The sequence below is a fragment of the Branchiostoma floridae genome, chromosome 4 (assembly GCF_000003815.2).
Source record: "Branchiostoma floridae strain S238N-H82 chromosome 4, Bfl_VNyyK, whole genome shotgun sequence".
Lineage (NCBI taxonomy): Eukaryota > Metazoa > Chordata > Leptocardii > Amphioxiformes > Branchiostomatidae > Branchiostoma > Branchiostoma floridae.
Window position 1 is genome coordinate 11,582,192 of NC_049982.1, and position 22,645 is coordinate 11,604,836.

Below are 22,645 nucleotides of genomic sequence, written 5' to 3' on the forward strand. Positions count from 1 at the left end.
AGAAAGTACATGTATGAGGAACAGTCGACATGAGACAGAAACATTCCTATACACAAACTCATACGGTAACGATTTGGCTTAACTTGGGATGTATACTTGTCTTTTTCATTCAGTTGGCACATTCCAAGAACCAATCCCGTATGTCTATGGTTACGTCTATCCCATGATACTCTGGAGCGTTCTCCAGGGCAGAGGACCGTGCGACGTTTTCTCGACAAGGAGTCAAGGACTATTCCTTAAAATCAACTTTTGAGAAGGATTGTATAGGAAAGAGTGGGGAGGCAGAGTAAAAGAAAAACGCCAATGCAATTAAAAATAAGCTGCTAGGGGGCCGAGACAAATAACTTCTTCCTGACATAAAAAACTATCAGCTATTTGTAATTTGAGTCAGATCGCGTCCGTTCTCTCGGATAAGGACTATTCCTTAAAATCAAGAATTGAGAAGAATTGTATCGGAAAGAGTGGTGTGACAGAGTAAAAGAAAAACGTCAATTCAATTTCAGAACAAGCTGCTAGGGGTTCCAAACAACCAAACCTACACCACTGCTTCCTGACATCAAAAACTATCTGGGACCAAGGAGCTTTCATCAACTTATTTCTTGCTGGGACCAAAAAAAGGAAGAAAAAAAACATAAGATACGAAAGCCTAAAGTTCTGCTGCAGTACCAAGGAAAGCTACATGATGGCCTATTACCGGCTTTTGTCTTGCCATAATCTACTAAATAAAACAAATTCCAATACAAAATTCACACACACAAACACACTGGGCAACAACAACTAGTATCAGAAATTAAGACAGTAGAACTGAAATGGTGTTCATATACTGCATTTCTTCTTATCACCAATAGTGACATTTCCATCTGTGGCCATTGTCAGTACTGTGACTGTATAGATTTTGTAGATTAGTGTGTCTACAACAGCTTGCGATATACTGATAGTTTAAAATTAAAAGGGAAAACGTAGATATCATAAAACAAGTATTGCACTGAAAACCACCTTTGATCAGTAAGGCACTAAGATGGTCATTGTGTTTTTGAGCAAGGCCATTATGCAGTCTGGTCGTCTACAATGTACATATGTACAGTACATACATGTACATAAACATGTCCACTATTTCCACAATTTTGAATACATCCCCAAGAAAGGTAACCAGCATGTCTTATCTTAGTTATATTCTGAGTTATGATGATACTGAGCGAGTCCAGGCCCTTATTAGGGGTATCACATCTGTCAGAGTTACCCTCCTTACCCAAGAGGACAGTTAACGTTACATAGCATCCAACAATGACGTTAGCCCCCCTACTGTTTAAAGGCCTCAGAGACTACTTAGCAGGATAAACTGGCACTTGAAGTCGACACATCACAAGTACCTCTGAGCTACACTGTGTCTAATTAGGCTGAGGAACAATGATTTTCCCCAGCTTTAGTCCAAGCAGTGCCGAGTCGTTAGGGTTCGTTACAGCATAGCTACATCAGCAGTGGAATATCGAATGTAGAAGATGGCACTCAGGCTATGAAATGTCTGACAACAATTTACAAGAGTCTTTAGCAGGTACATTGGGAAGTACATTGCAATGAATTGGGCATTACACACCTGATACCCAAACACAGGACACCAGAAAGTATCGTACAACTTGCAACACCCCATCACTGAATACAGTATGGTCTCTGGTGAATCTTAATAGTTTTGCTTTAGTTTCTCTAAGATGTGGGGCTTAGGAATGCTAGGTATGCTGAAACATGACCATCAAGACCTATTACTGAAGTCTCTCTCTTTCAGCAGGTGGACAAACAAGGGCTAATTTCAATGGATCACCTGTGGCACTGCCTGCCTGGGATTGACTGTACACAAATGTATTAGCATCAATAAGGATCGTCTAATGTACATGAACTGTCACACAGGGTGTCAATATGTCACATGTACGTTAATCATTGAACTGTCTGTTTTCAATGGCCCACATGTTTTCACACTTGCACAGTTTTTCACAATGCTGTAACATTACATCATAGAGTCCATATTCTGAAGTCTGTACTCTTCGAGCAGCAGAAAATACTATCTAAAGCTGCTTCTGTGCAGAGTATTTACAACCACTGCATTTTCTTATACTTTTTCATCTAGACATCTTTGCAACAAGTAAGAACTCAACTGGTACAATTCCCATTCTTCATCCCATCAAAGAGGTTATATGAGCAACCACCTTGAACCCATATAACAGTCTTTACAGAATCTCACAATACACATTCTTGGTCTGTTGTATTGGAAGTTGTAATTTACAAAATGATTGTACATGTATCTGTACAAAACTGACTGCACTTATTCTTAGCATGAAATGACCAATTTCAATGATCCATTCAAATACTGACTTCTGTCTACAACAAGAAGTGTACCTCAGTCATCTGTAGATTGTTCTGTAAGCCACGCATTACTGGATATTTTGTCCTCATTTATCAGCGAGCATTAAAATTTACAGCCTCACAGTGAGGCGGACGGCACGTTGACAAGGTGTGACAAAAAGCTTGTACAGTCAGTGTGGTAGTAGAGCCAGTGTGTCTGCCATGTTCTGTACCCTTCTCATCAGCCCAGCGGAAGACTCTGCCATCCCTCTCAGGCACGAGGCGTACACTTTCTTGTACTGCTCAAGCTGAGACGGCGGAAGGTGACGACTGTAAAATGAAGAGGAACATTACTCTTTGTCATGACCCAATATTCAAGACAGCTTGGACCCAATATCAGATAGCTTGGAATATCACCTACTGTATCAGTAAGTTAAGCAGAATATCACAGGAAACCTACAAAAGTCTTTACTGAAACCAAACCTATAGTACTACTGTATCTGTCTATAGGCCTGACCAGATGAATAGGCCTGGGATCTTGGTTGATACACAGATCAGTATGAACTGGAAAATGGTGCACTTTGCCAGAACAAGCAACTTACTTTGCCTTCCCTGCACGTCTGGGGTGGGGAGGGGGTCAGGGCAAGGGTCATACAGGTAAGGGAGACAGCACAGATGAAGAGAAAGGGAATAACATCAGACAATGTGGAATGGACATGCAAAAAGGATGGGAAACAAATTCAATTAGGAAAGAGGTACTTTAGATACACAAAAGTGAAACTGTGGTGTGGTTTTGGTAAGGTGTGTTCTGAGAACTTGCGTATACACATACGTACTTTGTGGCGTACATACTTTGTGGCGTCCGAGGTCAACCAACCCACAAAAAGGGAAGTTTTTCAGTCATTGTGTCAGTTACAACAGGTCTTGTAGCCAGAACACACTAACGGTACAGCTGTTTGTTGGTCCTAAAACAGTGATCTTACCTTGGCTTTCCTCCATGATGCTTGTGAGAACTGAGGACAGTGACAGACTACAGTAAGGAGTGAGTATTTAAGAACACTGGGAGAAAGGACACTTGTGAGGAAAGAGAATAACACCAACATAGGGAAGATGCTTTGCCTGTAGGGAGGACTGGGGATGATGATGGAAAGAGGTAGAAAAAGAGGAACCATGTGCGTGTAAATATCATTTACTAGCACAAATGTGTAACCTCACTATAAAAAAGCCTAAAGCATTTGGCACCATATGATGTACCACATTGGGATGTATACAGTGAGATGGATATGGATAAAAGTCACTGTATCAATGGCTTCTTTTTTTTGTCATAAAAAGAAAACAAAGTACAAAGAACAATGCTGGGCATTGCTGCTTCAGTCCCTCACAGGGTTTAAGTCATGTTTAAAAAAAAGGCCTGACCTGGCTTTCCCTGATGCTGCTGTCTTGATAAGTGTGTGTAGCAGGTGTTGTAGTCTGGACTCCAGGATGTTCAGGAGTTTTTCACTTTCCTCTCTGGGCACCAGACTCGAAAGGACCGTCTGGTTCTTGGACAAGTCATTGGATGTGGTGTTTTCCCCATCAGGTGTGGTGTCTTCTTCTGCAGGTAAAATAAAGGTAAAGATAGTCTCAAAGCACTTTTTTTAGTCATAGGTGCAGTGGGTTGTTGTTTCACTGTGTCTATTGCATGGTATTTGAAGGCAGAGCCCCTCCCTCTGTGTCCACTTCCTTTTACCTCGCAAGCTAGTCAGGGAGTTGTTTAAAGTACATTTCTCAAGAACACAACATCTAACAATATTGCTTGACACAATTTTGAGTTAAGCAGATCTAGACTACAATTACTTAGCCAGTCTGATCCAATTACCAAGTATGACTTTACAGATAAAACCAAACATGAATTTTAAGGATGATCACTTTGTGAATAGGTATGAAGCACATTGACTGACACTGCTGGCTGTGTTACAGTGTATTCTCTGTGTTGTCAGGCTTACCGTCTGGCCCCAGCTCCTTGTATATAATGTGCATTGCTTCCCTGCACTCAGCCATGTACCCCAAGGCTGTGGACAGGGTTCGCACTTTACTCCCAGCTGTGGTTTGACCTGAAAAAACAACAGAATACTTTCTGGGAATCCAAAATTTTCATATACGTCAGGGTAGAGACTACGGTCTGGTAGAATTGGTACATTCTGCCTGTACGGATCCCAATCAGAGTTTTGGTTCACAGAGACTGCATCAGGATTTCTAATGGTAGAATAGGCAATTTTGCTGGCAGAGATCCCGATCTGGGTCTCTTTCGACAGAAAGTCAGAAACTATACAAGCTTAACTGGGTCACACATTAGTCACACATTCTTAGAGTAATGTTAGGACATGATTCTGCTTTGCAATCAGGATGACATACCCCCCAGCTGGTATTCGCAGAGAGCCACCCTTTCCAGCTGCACTCTGGTGAGCTCGCAGGGGTGTTCCAGTTGCTGGAAGAGCCTGCAGGCCTTCCCGTAGTGGTGTTCGGCCTGTGATCGTGCTTGTTTTCTCTTCTGGTCCTCAGACTGCAGTTCAACAATGAAAGACCTGGGTGTTACTGTTGGAGACACATAATGTCAACAAGCTTTTGAAATAAGACGATGCAACTTAACTTTGATTCCAAGACATTTATATTCAGGACTAACCCCAGCCTTAAATCGTTTTCAATCCCACTCATTGTTTTGGAACCCATGTTGTTATTTTCATTATTAAATCTGTCATTTTAAGCTTACAAACATATATTTTCATCAATTTCATGAAGTTCAGATGTTTAGAAGTACAGATGTTTGGACGGATGGGGTGACATTTTTTTCTGGCCCAACAAGCAAATTTCCATCCTGGGATGGCAGGATTGGTCTTGAAGGCAACCAGGCTTATGATAACATTAGGTTTCTATTGAAAGAAACATGCCCATGGAATGGTGGAATGTATAATCATCAAAATAATGATTGATTAAGCTTATGGATATGCACTCTGCAGGAGAAAGGCCTATGTCACATTTCCAAACCGGGGCCAGACTGGCCAGCTTCCTGGAACGAAAAGTATGATATAAAAGACACCAAACTACACAAGATGTTAAGACAATAGTCGTGGGCATTATTTGTATATCTTTACATTTGTGCATATCTTTACATTTCTATTTTTCGTTTCCACCAACAGCAAGGCTGGGCCCTGGTTTGGAAATGTGACGTTAGCCTAACTAGCGCTGCTCTGTATTTCTTCACCTGGTTCCTGTAGGCATTGTGAAACATGGATGCCAAGCGGTGATGGATTGTCGCAGCACGGTACTGCGCCAGTGGCTGGCGCGGGGACTCTGTCTCCGTGTCGCAATACCGTATGGACCTGGTCATCAGGTCAACGACCTCCTTTTCCACCTACATCCAACGCAAAGGGGGAAAAAGACTGTAAACCTGCAGTTATTTAGTCTTTATTCTGGGGAAAACTTAAGGTGTGAGCTGACTCAGAAGTGATAAAAGTATTGTATAGACCTGGTATTACACAACCTCCTTCTCCACTTACAGCCATTCCAAAGGAAAAAGAAGAACACATTTTCACACTACAGGTATTCCCTTTCACAACCAAACTGTGCTGTTACATAACTTTTGGAGTGTACAATGACTCAAAAGCGCCATCTGGCAGCGAAAGGAGAAGATGCAATTCCAGTAGCCATCTACAATGCATTGGTTACATGTCCAATAGTTTTTTCACCTGCTCCTCGGCCTTGATGGAGAGTGGTGCGAAGTCTTGCAGAAGTGTTGCCATGGTGAAGAAAGTTGTTGACAGCTCCCACTGCACAGAGTCCCAGACCATAGGGAAGGCTGATCGATCCTTCAGGATATGAATAGCTTTCATGTAGTGGTCCCTTGCCTAATCAGAGATGTTAAAAAACATTGAATAAGTGTAAGAGGAGGTATCTGGTAGAGCATGCTATGTCATGCTGCATGGCTGTAAAAGTACTCCAGCATTAATTGAGGAAGCAAAGCAAATGTAATGAGACATTTTCCAAACCTTGTATGCAAAACAGTTGACTTAGAAACCACATCTGACAGTGTACATGTATGTTGGTACATGTATGTCTTTCACATGCATTACACAGAATTAATGTAGGGTTTGTCTTCAACAGCAAAATGCAGCACATCAAATGTTTGAGTTTGAACTTTGAATGAATGTACAATATTTGTGTGATTTCTAAAAGCATTGTAATGCCATTGTAACTACTCTATCATATCTTTGAATACCTTTACAATCAGATTTCATCAATGTCATAACATTGATACAGTAATGTCTCCTTTGGCCCTCTACCAACTCTTGCCATGGCTCCTTTACCAACACTGTCCAACGCTCTGGTCAACTCAGCCAAGCACCCTAACCCTAGCCATAGCCTTAACTTCGGCTAAGTTGACCAGGGTGCTGGGCCGAGTTGACTTGGCTGAATTGTCCTGATCCCCACTTTCCCTACCTTGTTGTAGTAAACCCTCTCCTGTTGTGAGAACTCCCCCCTCTTGCCTTCCTTGTCCTGCTGTACACAGGACTGAGCCCACACCCTCATCAGCCGGCCAGTGTTGGAGTGCAGCAGAGCGATGTTAGTGGTGTCCATGGCAGTTCGAAAAGCACCGATACTGGACTCAAAGGCACACAGACTCCTCTGCAGCACCTTGTCTTGATCTGGACCTAAGATGGACACAGAAACACAAGGCATTATTATCTTAACCAAGGGACACATTTGTTTTCACAGTTACAAACATAAAATACATTTTTAGGTACATGTAAGTTTAATCTCATGTGATCAATAAACGTGTATTGGCCACTTTACAACCATAAGATAGGCAGTTATTTAAGCAACTGGATATAATTTTGGAAATGGTCAAACAATTCGATAGCATACACTCCCTTCCACCAGTGACACTGAGGAAACAGGTTGAAGAGCAGGTTTTATACACTACCTATGAATCGATATGTAACTGTAAAATAAAATTCTCAAATCCTGAAAATTTTTGCTGGTTTACTTTTGTGATTTTTGCTGTAACCTCTCATGAAACTGTAAATACGTCTCCCTTGTCTGACTCATCGTACTACAGAATTGTTTCAACCAAAAACTAGGAACACTGCAAGAACCTCTGAAATAAATCCACTGTGAAAGTAAATGAATGCACAGTATGTTTACTGCATGCTCTTCAGCAGCCTATCATGAAGCTCAAACACATGTCTGTGCTCACCGTGCTCCATCCCTGAAGCCCTGTTCATGAGTATCACACCCATCTCGTTCTGCACGTTGCCAAGACGCTTGTTCACGTTGAGGAACTGGTTGTGAGACTCCTTGCGGTTGGTTTTTAGGGCAGCTTCTTCGTAGCAGTGTACGCTGGTTTCCAGGCAACTCTCGATGTCGTGCATGGAGAACTCAGTGGCCCAGTCATGTTCTGTATTGGATCACAGGCATAGATGGATGAACGTTGTTAGGCCTATATAGTCTCATCATGATACCCTTGGTTCATGATTCTATCACACCTTGACAGGCAACAGTTTAATTCTGGACGAACACTCTAATTCTGGAAAACCTTAATAATTTCTAAATAGATTGACCAGATGAATTATTATTAATATTTGTAGGCTATCACACCTTAACTTATCATTAATACTAATACTAGTATTATTTCATGATGATACTACAGCCTTAGAACTGGTACTGAAATGCCAACTAGTAATCTATAATGGTACTGCAGCTTTGACCTACAGACTGGAAATGGTGACAGAAAGGTGTGAAATCCCAAGATGACGAGGACGATAATAAAACAAATTTCCCTATCATGAACTATTGGTCCAATATTGCTTGATAAGCATCTCATAATTGTAGCTTTATATCAAGCTATTACTGTTACTGTTAGGAACACTTTGGGGCAAATAGACAAGACTTGGCTTACTGCTGCAGAGAGGCTTGGTCAGCTCCTGCTTGGCGCTCCTGGAGATGACTGCATCATCTTGACTTTTGACCTCCAGCTCTGCCTCGTACACCTGGTGGTTGTCGATGTGTTTGGCCATCATGAGCTGGACGTCTCCGGCCAGGGTCAGTAAGGACGTCTGCAGGTTACGGTTCTCGTGCAGCAGCCCAAAGGACAGGGCCGAGAATGCATCTGTGAGGTACACCAGAGGATGGGGTAAGAACAGACAGACATGGCAACGGACAAAGCAAAGAAGAAAGCTGACATGCAAAGTGAACTTAATTTTCACATTTTCAATCTAATTAGTTACTTAAACATGCTAAAATTAAGACTGCAATCTTCAGATTTAAAGATTTGTTATCAATCTAAGAGACACCTTAATCAAAATTATTCTAAGCACTAAAGATACATGTATCTCTTACCATAGCACAGCAGGGCCAGTCTGAGGTACCTCAGGGCACACCCGTACCTCCCCAGGGTGTTGGTAACGTCCGATAACGCGAAGTATGCTGTGGCAGCCTTCTTCAGTAGCAGGATCTTCAGCTGCCCTTCCCAGGAGTCTTTGCTGATGTTGTGGCAGGGAGTCAGAGCATGCTGGGATGGGGTGTCCTCACTTACAACTTGGTCTTCTCCCTGACAACCTGCTGCTTCTGGTTTAGAGGTGCTGTCATCTCCATTTTGGAAGAGCTTGGCATAGTGCAGGGGGATGGCTTTAGAAGGACTGGGGAAGGGAGCTGGTTTGGGAGGGGCCAGTTTGGAAGCATAGCTGTCAATCAGCAGGAGTGCCTTGGGATGAAGTGAGAAAGTCTTGTCAATGTCACCTGTAAACAATCTATCTTCCATTTTACTCAGCACTTGAGCTTACGAACTGTGCTGGAGCATACAAATCATACACAACAAGACCATGTGATGTTTAGCAAAAAAAAGCACACAAAAACGGAAGCTCTGATGCAGTACCAGGAGACCCAAAATCAACCTTAACATTTGCATCATCCACAACTCCTACCTATATACAAAATGCTATCACAGACAGTCAGGTTTTTACTCTATTGTTCCTGATGTGCACACACACACACACAGACAGAGATAAAAACTATACCTCCATTTTTTGTGGAGTTAAATGATATAAGTTCCAGCTATGCACAATCCTCTGTACTTAGCAAAGACACTTTGAGATGCTTACCTTGGACACATAAGACAATGCTGCTCTTGCCCTCTCTTCCACTGACATGGGTTGTCTTGCTTCATGTGGAGGCTAAAAAATATTACAAAAATATCAAGCCATTACATCAGTACAGCATACAACTGTACTAATCTCAGAATTCTAGAGTTATCTGTTAGTTAAATCAAGATGTCTGATTTGATTTGACTTACAGCATAACATTGTTGCCCCAAAACAACCATACAAATGTAGGTAGATAGGTTGGTAAAATTCTTATGGCACTTTGATATAGACTGCTTTCCATAAACTAAGGAAATCTGAGAATGAAAAAAATGGAGGTAAGCAGTACCAGTCAAAATCATATTCATCAATTTTTGCTGTATGCCATCTATTCAAGTATCACGTGGACCTGGATGTCTTACCTTCATTGATGTAGTCTACAATCCCCTACTTACCCTGTTCCCTGATGACCTGTACTTCTCCCGCTCGTACAAGTCCTCCACTGACTTGATGACAGCAACGGCCAAGTTATCCCCGTCCTGGGACACATCATCATCATCATTGTCGTCGTAGCAACTGCTATCCCAGAATTCCTGGTCTGCCGTGTCAGAAGAGGCAGGAACGCAGGGATCCTCGTTGGGGTCATCGGGGACAAAGAGATCCGACAACAGATAGTTGGCTGACGTCACAATCTGAGGACAGGAAAACACTTCTGAATGACTTGTCACATTTGATGTTCTTTTTGGTTTATAAAGACTTGATTTTCACTGGGCCTAAATTGCTGACAAGGCTTTATACTGTGCATCCAACATGAAATCCACAAGATAGAACAGTGTGGGTCGCTTACTATTCTCACTTATTATCATTAAGACAGAATTTTTCTCAACTGTTTTCCATCATACTATGGCCAATGTTATCTTTATGTTATTGTTTCCTGTTTTCTTACTACAGGATATAGAATGTAACTCTTCATCTGGTTATAGAGGTACTGTGCCCACCTCTGGATGTTTGTCCTCATCCAGCAGGTCTATACACTGTTTCAGCAGCTTCCTGACAGTAGGAAAGTCCTGCTTGTGGCAGTTACTGTCCATCAGCATGTTGCGAGCAACTCTGCAAAAGAAGAAAGCCTTACTAGATTACGTTAACCATATGTCTGTGCAAGGTCTTTTGCCATTGTAATAACACTACCAGTATCAATAGTGAGATGTTTAAAGAATTAGGTGATGACACTATTTCATCCCAAACTCAAGCAACTCAAAACACTTAGGATAACAGTTTGACCAACCAGTCATGAAATGCTCAACATGTGCTGAGATCTAAGATAACTTAAATGTGGCCCAAACAGGAGTAAAGGGTTTCAGAATGCCTGTATTGCCTACAATGCCTGTTCTTATGTTGTACTGTGCTGTTCTTACGTTGTGTTGTACTAAAGTTTGACTTGACCATACACATCAACAATTCACATCCCAAACTCATCCCTGAAAAGTTATAAGAGATACAAATGATTTTGTTGTTAACTGTACTTGTTTTGAACAGAGAAAAACTGCAGTAGTGAATATCAGACTCCTGACCTGTACAACAGCATGGCTACAGGCACAGAGAAGGGGTTGGATGTTTTATCCTCCATGTTCTCAGAGCACAGTGTGGTCAGGTCATACAGCTTCACTACGTCATCTCCATTTCCTGTGGAAAAAATTAGCTTGTCAACCAACAGCAACTTGACAATTAAGAATATTACAGAATGAAAACAAATGCATTGCTGTATGCTCTCACCTCACCTCACTTCACCTCATCTGATCACATCTATCCCTTAGTCTATTTTTGTGCCTGTTTGTTGATCAAGATGTCTTTTTGTACAGATATGTGTAAAACTTCATCTATGGCATGATCTACATGTTAAGTAAGACAACACAAACACTTTGCCCCTACATGTACTTTAATCTATGCAATGGCCAATCACATGTAGTTGGATGAAGTCTAGATGTAGGACATTTGTAGAACTTGTTCATCAGCATCACCTTTAAGTAGCCAGTAGGTGTGACCTTCCTTGGTACAGTTGGACTTGAGGAAGGACAGGATGTTCTGAGCAATGTCCTTAATGACCTGGGGGGAGAACCGCGAAGCATCCAGGTTGGGGATCTCCTCTGTCTTGATCAGCTCATATTGCTGGACACAAAACACAGGGGAGGTTCATTACAGTTGTCATGATGGATGTCATCTACAATCACAAGGTTTCCATTAGGGTTTCTTTCTGTAGCTTTGTCATCAACCCATTGCTGGAGGCTTTGCACATTTCTATGCCATGTACTAACAACATTGTGACATTCACGTGGATGTCACGATGATTGCAATACCATCTATAGTTTCAGTACCATGGACACAATGAAGCTTTTTTATCAGAACAACACCCATAAGACAAACTGAAACACTGTGCTGACAAAATCAGCTAGTTGTGTCTGTAATAAGATATAAAGAGAAAAATACCACTGACATAAGGACAGTCATGCCTGCACTAGTGACCACCTTTTTGTCTTTAAGATAATTCTTCCCATTGACACAAGCATTAAGTAGAATCCCATCTGTAGTGACCACCTGTTAACATACATGTGTAAACCAGACGTCACCAGTCGCCTGAGAAGTCTTTTAGGGCAGTTTTTACTGTGCAAATCAACACCTTGTACCAACCTGGACCACCCCCTCCAGGTGGTAACACATGACCAGTTCAGGAACATTACACATCAGGTTATCCAGCCAGTAGTCCAGACCAGTCAGCACGTTGATTGGCTTCTTCATGTCCCTGAGAAATACATGTAGGGAACCAACATGTTACTTGCTATACCTGGTACATTACTCCTGTTTCTAAGGTGTATCATCGGTAAAAGAAAATAGTTAAAAAGGTTAAGTTAAAGTCAATTTTTCTGGTTCATAAAAAGTAATGGAAGATTTTGTATTTGGAGGATCTAGAACCTAAAAAAATAATATCAAAACAGCTAACAATTGTGAAAGAAAGACCAATGATGATGATTTTTCAGAGAATTAGCAGAGCTGTATCCTATATATGAATAAATCTAAAGTTAACATGTACAGGAATGGAAAACCACTAAGATGACTAAAAAGTTTTCCCATCTTCTAGTAAGTTGCACTTTCTAGATTGACAAGAAGTTCCATTGATTTTGAAGAATCTGTAATGTCAGGTCTCAGGTGTGACATAACCTATGGCAGATGCACAGGGCCTACCTACCTTAGTCTGAGGCTCACAGCTGGGTGAGTTCCACCTCCAAATATGGGCATGTCTGTGCCAATCAGCATGCGGATGTCTTCAAATGTCCAGATGACATTTCTCTGGAACTCACTCCGGAGGCTTGGGTCTTCAGGCTGAGCAGTGGGGAAAGGTGGTATGTGCAAAAAAGTACTGTGGATCTTATTAGTACATATCCCTCTATAAAGATTGTCACAATGAATACTCCAAACAGGACAAACTCTGTGAACTTCAAATGGCTGATCCCCTTCTTAACCATTTGGTCACAAGTAGCATTTCTCATCTCTTATTCACCTCTTACAGTCCATGTTATATTCAATACAGCTGCAGTATTCTCACCTCAGGCAGGAGGTCTCCATTGTTAAGACTCTGTCCCGGGGCCAGTCTGCGGTTAGTCTCCTCGGGACAGTTTCCTACTGCCCCTTCCTCCTCACACTCCTCACCACACACTTCTGAGTAACTGGGCGGAGACTCGCCTTCCTTCCCATCCTCAATACTGGACACATGGGAAAAACAACATCACATCCTCTTTCTCCTAGAAACACAGGGCTTCAACAAGACTTCTTAACTCTAAAACTTATAGACTGACATCATATGCTCATCTAAAATGAGTGTCTTGTCATGTCACCAAATCTTTTTAGTCTTTACAAATAAGATAGAAAATTAAGATGTGAAAACATACCTTCTATACAGGAACTTGGAGAACATACTCCTGTTTTGAAGGTGATCTCTTGTCTTTTTCTTCCTGGAGAAGATTTTCTCCTTCAAAAGTCAGATATGCAAGACATGATGAGTACAAATAATGATGTATAAAACTATATATTGTAACTATTATACAAGCATTACTAAAGGCAACTGAATAAACCAAGCACCTGTGCTTGTAAAAATTCAAACATCATAAACAAGAATGTCTTGACTCTGAATTCTAAAAAAAAGTACCATACCTTTTCCTTCACATTCTCAAGGACGTGCTCTAAGTAGAAATCTCGCAACCACCTCCAGTTTTCCCTCTGCAGGATATAGAACACGAAAGACTCTCAACAAACCAAGTATACCCTCATAGTTATAATTAGAATAGTAGCCACTTACATGTACTAAGCTTTGGATACTAGTGGAAACTACTATATTTGTAACAGAAAGCAAGCCTAACGGAAGATCAAACAAAAGCTACAACTAAATAATATAAAAAGCCTTTTCTAGCTTATTTTGAAATATGACTTTCTATATTATCGGATCCCCACTTGCACACTGCTATTTAACATAATGCACATTCTGGAGCTTGTATCATATACATGTAAGTTCCTGAAAATAGAGTCCTTGTAACAGCTGTCAGAGTACCACATACTGTAACTGACCTCAGCTCTGAGGAGACTACTGTAGATGTCAAACTCATCCAGCAGTAAGGTCCGCCCCACCCTGTGTACTGCCAGGGAAACACTGCCTTTACTGAATGGGATCTTTAACAGTTTCTTGATGTTCTGAAATGGAATATAGAGCACATTCAAAAACATACTTGTGGTCTGATTAGACATAAAGGTTATGATATGCAATGGCAATGGTTTTATCGACTGAGTGTGGAAACTAACATTAATGCAACCTATCCATTTCTATTCTAAAGTGGTTTACACCTGATTTCCAAGCTTCATGACACAAGATTGTACTTGAGTTAACACATAGGCCACACACTATACCGGATCTACAGGATATACAACGAATACTGTCTTAATTATAAATGGCATTTATTTGTGGTAAGCTTGTCTTTACCTCTGCATCTGTGATGACATCCACTTCATCTACTGTCTCCAGGAAAGTGTTGGCCATGCTCAAACTAAACAGGAAAAAAGTAGTCAGACATTTATACATATAGGACCAGGTCAAGACACAGAGGGGTGGCAAACATCTTTGCCCATGTACATCAGTTTTTATCCTTTAAGCTTTGAATAGCTACAATAACAATAGTTTATGAGACTTACCTGAGAAAGGGCTCCCCACTGCCTGTGCCCCAGGACACGTTACTCTTGATGCCCGTCACCCCCTCCTGACTCCGCAGCCAATTAGCCGGCGGCAGCTTCAGGTCTGTGAGCTTCTGCAGTACGGAGAACCTGACGGGACTCTCCACGGACGCGTACTTCATCACCGCTGTCGACTTCACGTCCTGGTCCTGGCTGGGGGATGGCGGACGCTCGCATGTCTGTGATGTGTTGGTTGGATAAAACAATCCCATGTTCACATGGACATTACTATTATATGGCACAGTAACTACAAGACAGTGTACTAGTAACTGTACATGCAGAATATGTAGTGTTTCAAAGTCTATCCAAAGCTCCTCTATGGCAATAAGTCTGTTAGCGGTTCAAACACATGTGCAAGGTCAGAGGTGAAGGCCCCTAACTTGTTTTGTAACGTTACCATCTCCAGATGTATTTTCTGTATGTTTCAGTGTCTTTTATATACCTTTGACATATTGCCCACAATCAAATTGTAGCAAGACATTAATAGATTATGCGGCAAAAATTGCATACGACTTTGGATAACCAAGGAGGTTCAACCTCCTTGGGATAACTGCAGACATCTACTGATCTACAGCACTGACAAAAGTGGTATAGGCTAGGGGAGGGGGGTCACATCACAGTGACATGTAAAAGTTATCATGCCTCCAACCTTTTTCTCTGTTGACGGTATCACGGCGGCTCTGTCCGTCTCTGCATCCTCCTCCATCACGTAGAGTCTGATCAAAAAAATCTAACTATTCACAGAGTCGATAAATCCACAGGTGTACGTGCCATGACGTATCCGTTATGTTTATATCGTCTACTGCTTCCAGAAAACACCAGAAGTTTCCGGTCAAAGTTGAACGGGCAATACCATTATTCTGAAGGGCATTGGTATCCTACATTGACTTTAGCTGAAGATAAGTAAAAAGACACATTGTGACATCTAGAATATATTTGCTACTTGAATATTTACTAACCGGTTCGTATCTGTTCAGAGTTTTGAATGCGATGAAAATCAAATCATTTAAAAGTAACATATGCTATTATAACACCCCCATAAAGATAATGGTCTAGTTCACCAAAATGGCAGCCATGTCGAGAGGAGTTTGTGCGTTTCTTGCTGTCGTTTTGCTGATGTTTTGCCTCTACGAACCCTTAAGTGTCTTGGGTAAGTTCTCCAAGCTATAGTCATAACAAGTATGTATATGTACCAGTTATTAGGATGTACATTAGCGTAACACAGACGAAGTATTCTTTGAAAAAGTAACGTCACGTTTTTGGGCCTTTCATTTTCCTGGCATATTTTTCCTGGCATATTTAGTATCAAAACCGAACGCTCTGTTTTTTAAAATAAGTATTGATATTTGTTTGTATGTTAAACATATATTTTTATCGCTTTCTAACGTTCATATTCCTAAGAAATACTTGTGCTCTGGCTATACAGTTAGCACTCGAAGTCGGTGTTTTTGTTGCCACGTCAGCACTAAGTACAAACGACCTGAGATTATGATATAACATACGTCACCATAGAAACTACCCACATTAATTTTTAATAATGACCATGGAGAGTCTATTAAGTAGGGTTTTGCTGCTTATTTAAAGGTCTCTTAAAGATACTGACAGCTTGTACCAAGGAGGTTAAAAATCAATTGATTTTTCTTCTTTTAGCACATTCAATCAACGAACAGCTGTACTTTGAGATTTTGTACCCTGAGGACATCAACTACCTTTTCAAGATCAGGCCAGCCAAGGACTTTGGAGCACCATTTGTAAGTGAACAAGTTTCTAAACAGTTTCAATTTAAATTTTTTTCAGATGATTAATAACAATCCAGAACAAAACACGCGTGGATCCAGGGGGAGGCGCGCAGGGCGCGCGCCTCCCCCTTCAGCTGGCAAAAAAAAAAAAAATGGCAAGATAAACCAAGGCTACTAGAGGTCTTCGGAAGTTACGTCAAGAATATTGACAACGTTATAAAACTAATTCGCTTATTTGAAAGGAGATTTTCTGGTACTTATTTAGACAAACTTGCAGTTTGCAATTACTAGTGGGTCTTTCGAGTCACGTAAACTTACGGTAAAGGCCCGGGGACGGAGCGCGGCCGCATCAATTTCTCCCCAAGAAACTGGTGGGTCGCTGTAAGCCAAAATCGGCGCGCAAAAATATAGAAAGAGCGTGGAAATTTTGTAAGATCTCCAGAAAATCAGCGGAAGTTAATTATTTTTGATGAACTGATGATTTCTATCGTCCGTCATCGGCTTAGAGAGACGCAACCCGCCTTGGGAAAATCGGCGTCGTGCGCCGACACCCCCCTCCCCACTCCAGTTCTGATCAGTCGCAGAGGTGACCGTGCTGACGTTTTTGTTGTCATTTCCCCCCAATTTATATAATAATCGTCATCAATTGCCACCGCAGAAGCAAAAAGAGTCCGAAATATATGCATTTTCAAATGCGTAAGACACTTTCAAAATCGTCTCCGGCAAGCCACTCAGATCCCACGAGATTTCTATGCGATTGTATAGGAGCGCGAGCCGCTTCACGGAGAAAGGCAAATCGGCAGCCAGGTACAAATAATTTTGCGATATTGTTTGTGTAGCGTGGCGTCATTTATGAATATTAAGAAGGAGGAGCTATCCTTCGTTAGGTTTGTCCTCAGTTGTAGTTGCTAAAAATAGTAAAACTAAAAGATGTCCCTGAAGTGAACTAGACAGCCACAGACATGACAAAAAGTTAGTGTTAGTTTGCTTCTCAAATTTGCTCAGATATGGCTCTAAAGTGCACCAGAGAGCCTCTATTTCTTATAAATTTTCTGGGGGAGGCCCCCCATACCCCCCCAACGAGAGGGGGGAACCCCCCTCTCGTGCTCTCCCCCCGCTCTCCCCCCGCGCAGCTTGCACATTTTCTTGTAGGAAGGCTATATGCCTAAGGCCATATTGTGTGTACAAGTTTATTTCCGTAAACCTATCTACAAGAACATGATTGTGAGTTTGTTACTTGAGTGGAGTAAGGGTTTGCATTGGTTTGTTGGTGAAATATCTTGTTCTTCTTGGGGACAAAAGTGTTTTGTGAAAATATTTGTATATATTTGTATATGTGTAGGACTTTTTCTTTCAAGTTTTTTTTCACCATGTATCTATCAATTTTCTTTGCTCAAAAATGCTAAGAGATGTATAGCCATGTTTCCCCCCTGGATCTTACAACAGGCTTACTTTTTTGTGTTTCAGAACTTTCATTACGATCACATCCATCTAGTGCCCACAGATCCCGCCCAGTCTTGCACTGTACTTAACAATGGACAAGCCTTGCAGGGAGCCATTGCTATGGTAGAGAGAGGGTAGGCATTCATTTTGAACTTATGTATGACAAAATCACAGCTCAGCATCACTTGTATGTTGTCTTTTCAAAATACATGTACATGTAGATGCAATTCAATTGGAATAAGTATTCCTCATATTAGACTTCACATGGTGCAAGATGTTTTTTTCAATTTCAAGATAGAAATCTTCTGTCCCCTGGATTTTGAACGGAAATCCTGTCGAGTGCCAGAGGCTTCCATGCGATGGTTCTTGGGGGGTTCGGTAAAATTTTGAAATCTGAGACCTTCTGAAGGCTGCATTTTTAGGGGGAAATTTTGCTGATAGAGTACACTCAGCTTGTCATCTGTGCTGAATTTCATTTGTTTAATATCTTTACATGATGATTTTTGTCTGTCACAGAGGACAGAATTAGCAAATGATGAATTGAACTGAACTGTTTCCTTGTTATGAGTGCTGATAATGGAGCACAAAAGGATATCCAGGCCCGACTTGGCAAAGCTAAGAGGTTCCTTCAGTCGCCTCCGTGTTATTTGGAAATCCAAATCATTTAGCCTGCAAACCAAGCTCAGACTGTATAACAGCAATGTGAAGTCTGTCCTTCTGTATGGCTCTGAGTGCTGGAGAGTTACAAAGTCAGACATGAAGAAAGTTGATGTATTCCACAATAGTTGTCTGCGTAGAATATGTAACATCTACTGGCCAAATAAGATCAGTAATGAAGAACTGTATAGAAAAACGAACACAAGACAGTTGTCTACTGAACTTGCCATCAGAAGACTGAAATGGTTGGGCCATGTTCTGCGGATGTCGGATGACCGTATCCCCAAAGTTGCTCTACATTGGGCCCCTGAGGGAAAGAGAAAACGGGGACGTCCTAAAACCACATGGAGACGTACTGTGGCTAAAGACCTAGCGGCCATTGGGATCCCCTGGGATGCTGCTCAGCCCCTAGCACAGAACAGACCCCAGTGGAGAAAACTTATCACAGCCTTATGTCCCACACGGGATGAAGAGGATTAAGTTAAGTTAAGTAAGTTTCCTTGTTAGAAACTGAACAAAGTTAAGTCTTTAGCTGTGTACGTCCTGCCCCACAGCGGATGCTCCTTCATGTCAAAAGCCCTGACTGTGGAGCAGTACGGGGCGGTTGCTGTGGTGATCTATGACAGCAATCAGCAGGACATCGAGCACTGGGTGGACATGATTCAGGACGAGACGGAGAGGGACACCAGCATCGCAGCAGCTTTTCTGTTAGGGAAGGACGGGTGAGCCAATTTGTTACATGTATTATAGATAATAGGAAATGACCCTTAAGTTACAGAACCATGTACAAATAGGTAAAATTCATCAATTTTTAAAGACTTTAGAACAGTACGTATGAACAATACATTCAACTGAATATGTGTATATTCATACACTTGTATGTAGCTTAATTCATTTGTATCCACTTTCTTGTTTGTGTGTATAGTTGAAGAAGACCTTACCAAAGGTGTACATTTGTTGTCTCAATAAAGATTACATTGCAACATATAGGAAGCAGGGAGCTATAGTTACATGCATGCAGTTTTCATAGGTGTTTAAGTAGGTAGCCCTCTGAATACAATCAGTAAATGTTATTGGCCAATGTTATTTACTGATGAGTTGGAACAATGAACCTGTACCTATCAGAGCCTCTGTAACAGCCTGTACAAGCCTGTTTTTTGTCTTCCAATGGTTTCTTGTGGTTACAAAAAAAAGACTGGCTTGTAGAGACTGCTAAGGAGGCCAAAGATCACCAGTGAATATGTTTGATCATATACAGGTCCATGATCAAGCGGTCCCTGCAGGCGCACCATCTGCCGGCAGCCACAATCAGCATCCCTGTCAACATCACCTCCGTCCCTCTCAACGGGTTCAAGCAGCCTCCGTGGAGCTTCTGGTGACAGACCCTGGTCATTTCATCTGTGTTCTGCTCAAGGTTTTAAGTTTCCACGTAAATTATAATGAGAGAGTCAGAGGCAGACAAGCTGACAGTGAGCCATTCTGGTAGAGTATTTCCCTTTGAACAACTATAAGAATGTAAGTCTAGAAGAAGGTGAGAAAGTGGACTGACAAGTTTTGTGTTCATCTGTTGCTGCATATTTTATTGTCCTGGAAGATTACTGGCAAAATATAGAGGGTGATGTATTCACTTATCTACATTTCATTATATCCATCTCTGTGACTGTATCTAATTTGACCCTTCTACATTGTATGTGTACTTAAATTTTCAATCAGCCTTGTCATCTGATAGTAAATACTAGTAGCGTTCAATTTAACTGCAAAAATGTTACATTGGCATGTTGTAGGTACATGTCTAGTCTCTACCAGACTAACTATACTAGATGTAAGGAGAATAACTTGCCAGGGCCACTGCAGGGTTTGACTAGCCAGTTACAAGTTTTATCTTCCCATGAACTGACTCTCCTGGCCAATCATTCCCTTTTTTGCCAAATTCTATGGTCCATTCCCCCAAAGAAATTTCTGGTGGAAGCTAGTACTTGTCTATTACATATACTAGTCAAAAATCAATGGTGATATGAGTTTCTGCTGATGTATTCAGTGCTGTACTGTGACAGGTAGACTACTGTCATGAATGCCCAATATGATGTTCTGTAAGTTAGATTGTTTTATGCCTCCTGTTATATGATACAAATTATGGCAAAGCTGGCAACTTACACTGTCAGTACATGTATGTCCCTACTAGGCATAGACTGGGTTAATGCCCATTTGTTGTAAGATCATGTGTTACATAATCAAAGTTGTTTTTTAATTTATCACTTTTTAAAGAAAAAAGTGTCTTTATCTATTCTGTCTATAAAAGACTGATATAAAACTATTCAGATGTTTTTGTATAATTCTGTGGAACAAGAAGATAAGCTACATGTATTATGATAGAGGTCATCACAACAACATGCACTAGCTGCTCTGATTAAACAGCAAAAAGATATGAGAATCTAGTACATGTATCACAAATTTAGACCTTGTGATTATAATGTTACATGTACCACAATAGCAATGGATCATCTTAGTAATCATAGTAATATATGTCTATGGAAATGTGAAATGCTTATGAAGGTGTGCAATGCTGAAACTTAAGCTCACATAGCTTGAAAATATCAGTTAACTTGTAAAGAGGTTATGTAAAAGATGGAGATGGAGAAATACATTGCATACAAGTCATTGCTCATGATTGCAACTGTCAATGTGTCTTCTTTCTTCTTTCTTATCACTATGCCACAACTGTCGATAACATACATAAGGCCATGTTGATTTGATTATATGGATGACATCCTCCGGGAACTCCAAAACTGATGCGAGCGAGCGAATAAAAAAAAAAGTTTGGCCAAAAAAAAAAGTTGCCTTCAGTATGAAATCAAAGTGGCCAGGAAGGTTGAACATAGGACTAAACACACATAGTATGGTATACCAACAGTTAGGTGTAGGGACCAGTACATCACACAGGTGCAAAACATTTTTTTCTTCTTGGACCAATCCGAAAAAAAACAGACCTGAAAAAAAACCCAGAGGAGCAGGTTTCGCCAATTACAAAATGGGCACACTATGTCGGCAGCCATTTGGGATCTAACCGGGGGGCTAAGAAGACAACAAGAGCGAAGACAAGTAGAGTTTATAGTCAATTGCACCAAGTTTCTACAGTCAAAGGTACAGAGACAGTTAGCTATATATAGCCTTTATTACATGGAGATGGGATTTTAAAATGCAGTGGGAGTCCAATAATCCACCAAACAGATGCCTTTGTAGCAAAATTGACCAATTACCATTGTTTTGAGTATTGGCAGTTCTCAAGTTTCCATAGACAATCAGGTCCAGGTTCATGTCCGGACCTGGAAATGATCCTCTGGACCTGAATTTTCTGTACTGGTACCTCCCCCAACCAACAATAGATATTTTTTCTTTCTGTCCTTTCACATCTTATTCTTTGAGTTAAGATTCATTTTGGCATTCTGTGGCATTAGTTATCTGTTTTCTGATACTTTTTTTTTCAATCTATGGAATATTTGTGCTCATTTTACAGCTGCTTTTCACAATTTATTGTGTGGTCGAAAACTTTTTTTTTTTTGTGGAAATGGCCGAAAATTGGTGCGAGCGCGGATGTCATCCATATGATTAAATCAACGTGGCCTAATGCCAAAAGGGCATTGTCAAGAAACAAAGCATCAGCCTTTTGTTTACAGCTCATTGGGACACTGCTGTTTCCAACTGAACATTAACGTTAGATGTTGTCATTTTCCTGTTAACTATAAAACTTACATTCATTTAGTATAATAATGGTAAAACAAGACTTAATAAGAGCATTTGATGAGCAATCAGAGAAGGTAAGTATATGGCTTGTGAGGATGGGTTTGTAAACAGATTTCGAAGTGTCCAGCAATCGATGCAATGTGCAGGCCAGGAAGAACTGCCCAGTTGTCAACAGAATCCTCATGAAGGTTTTTGAACCTGAAAATTTTTGTTTGTTTTTTCTTCTCAAATGTTTGAAAATAGAACAAGAACTCTTATTTCTTGTGGTGCCTTAAACCAAAGAGTCACCAATCACCATCACCAAATATTGCCAATAAAACTACAAATGTAACTTAACTTAACATT

General features: G+C 40.9%; 2 protein-coding genes across 3 annotated transcripts; one reads left to right on the forward strand and one right to left on the reverse strand.

The window, feature by feature from the left end:
• Positions 1–810: 810 nt before the first annotated feature.
• On the reverse strand, positions 811–15,571 carry LOC118413371 (erythroid differentiation-related factor 1-like). Of its 2 annotated transcripts, XM_035816724.1 has the most exons (26): positions 15,370–15,571; positions 14,682–14,899; positions 14,473–14,536; positions 14,064–14,186; positions 13,653–13,718; positions 13,391–13,470; positions 13,048–13,204; positions 12,691–12,824; positions 12,135–12,246; positions 11,468–11,615; positions 11,021–11,132; positions 10,448–10,559; positions 9,905–10,141; positions 9,471–9,542; positions 8,710–9,073; positions 8,270–8,479; positions 7,568–7,768; positions 6,811–7,022; positions 6,060–6,218; positions 5,576–5,725; positions 4,729–4,876; positions 4,320–4,427; positions 3,751–3,928; positions 3,318–3,347; positions 2,937–2,954; positions 811–2,664 (listed from the first exon to the last, which is right to left on the reverse strand). In XM_035816724.1, exons 1-26 carry the CDS (start codon positions 15,424–15,426, stop codon positions 2,526–2,528), a joined length of 3,609 nt encoding a protein of 1,202 aa, XP_035672617.1. In that variant the 5' UTR covers positions 15,427–15,571; the 3' UTR covers positions 811–2,525. The 2 variants fall into 2 exon arrangements, with proteins under 2 accessions (XP_035672617.1, XP_035672618.1); XM_035816725.1 differs by lacking the exons at positions 2,937–2,954; positions 3,318–3,347 and having other exon boundaries at positions 15,370–15,569.
• A 149-nt stretch (positions 15,572–15,720) lies between these two features.
• Positions 15,721–21,227, forward strand: LOC118413373 (protease-associated domain-containing protein 1-like). Its single transcript, XM_035816726.1, has 5 exons — positions 15,721–15,870; positions 16,371–16,471; positions 17,927–18,036; positions 19,114–19,281; positions 19,818–21,227. Exons 1-5 carry the CDS (start codon positions 15,786–15,788, stop codon positions 19,936–19,938), a joined length of 585 nt encoding a protein of 194 aa, XP_035672619.1. The 5' UTR covers positions 15,721–15,785; the 3' UTR covers positions 19,939–21,227.
• The last annotated feature ends 1,418 nt before the right edge of the window (positions 21,228–22,645 follow it).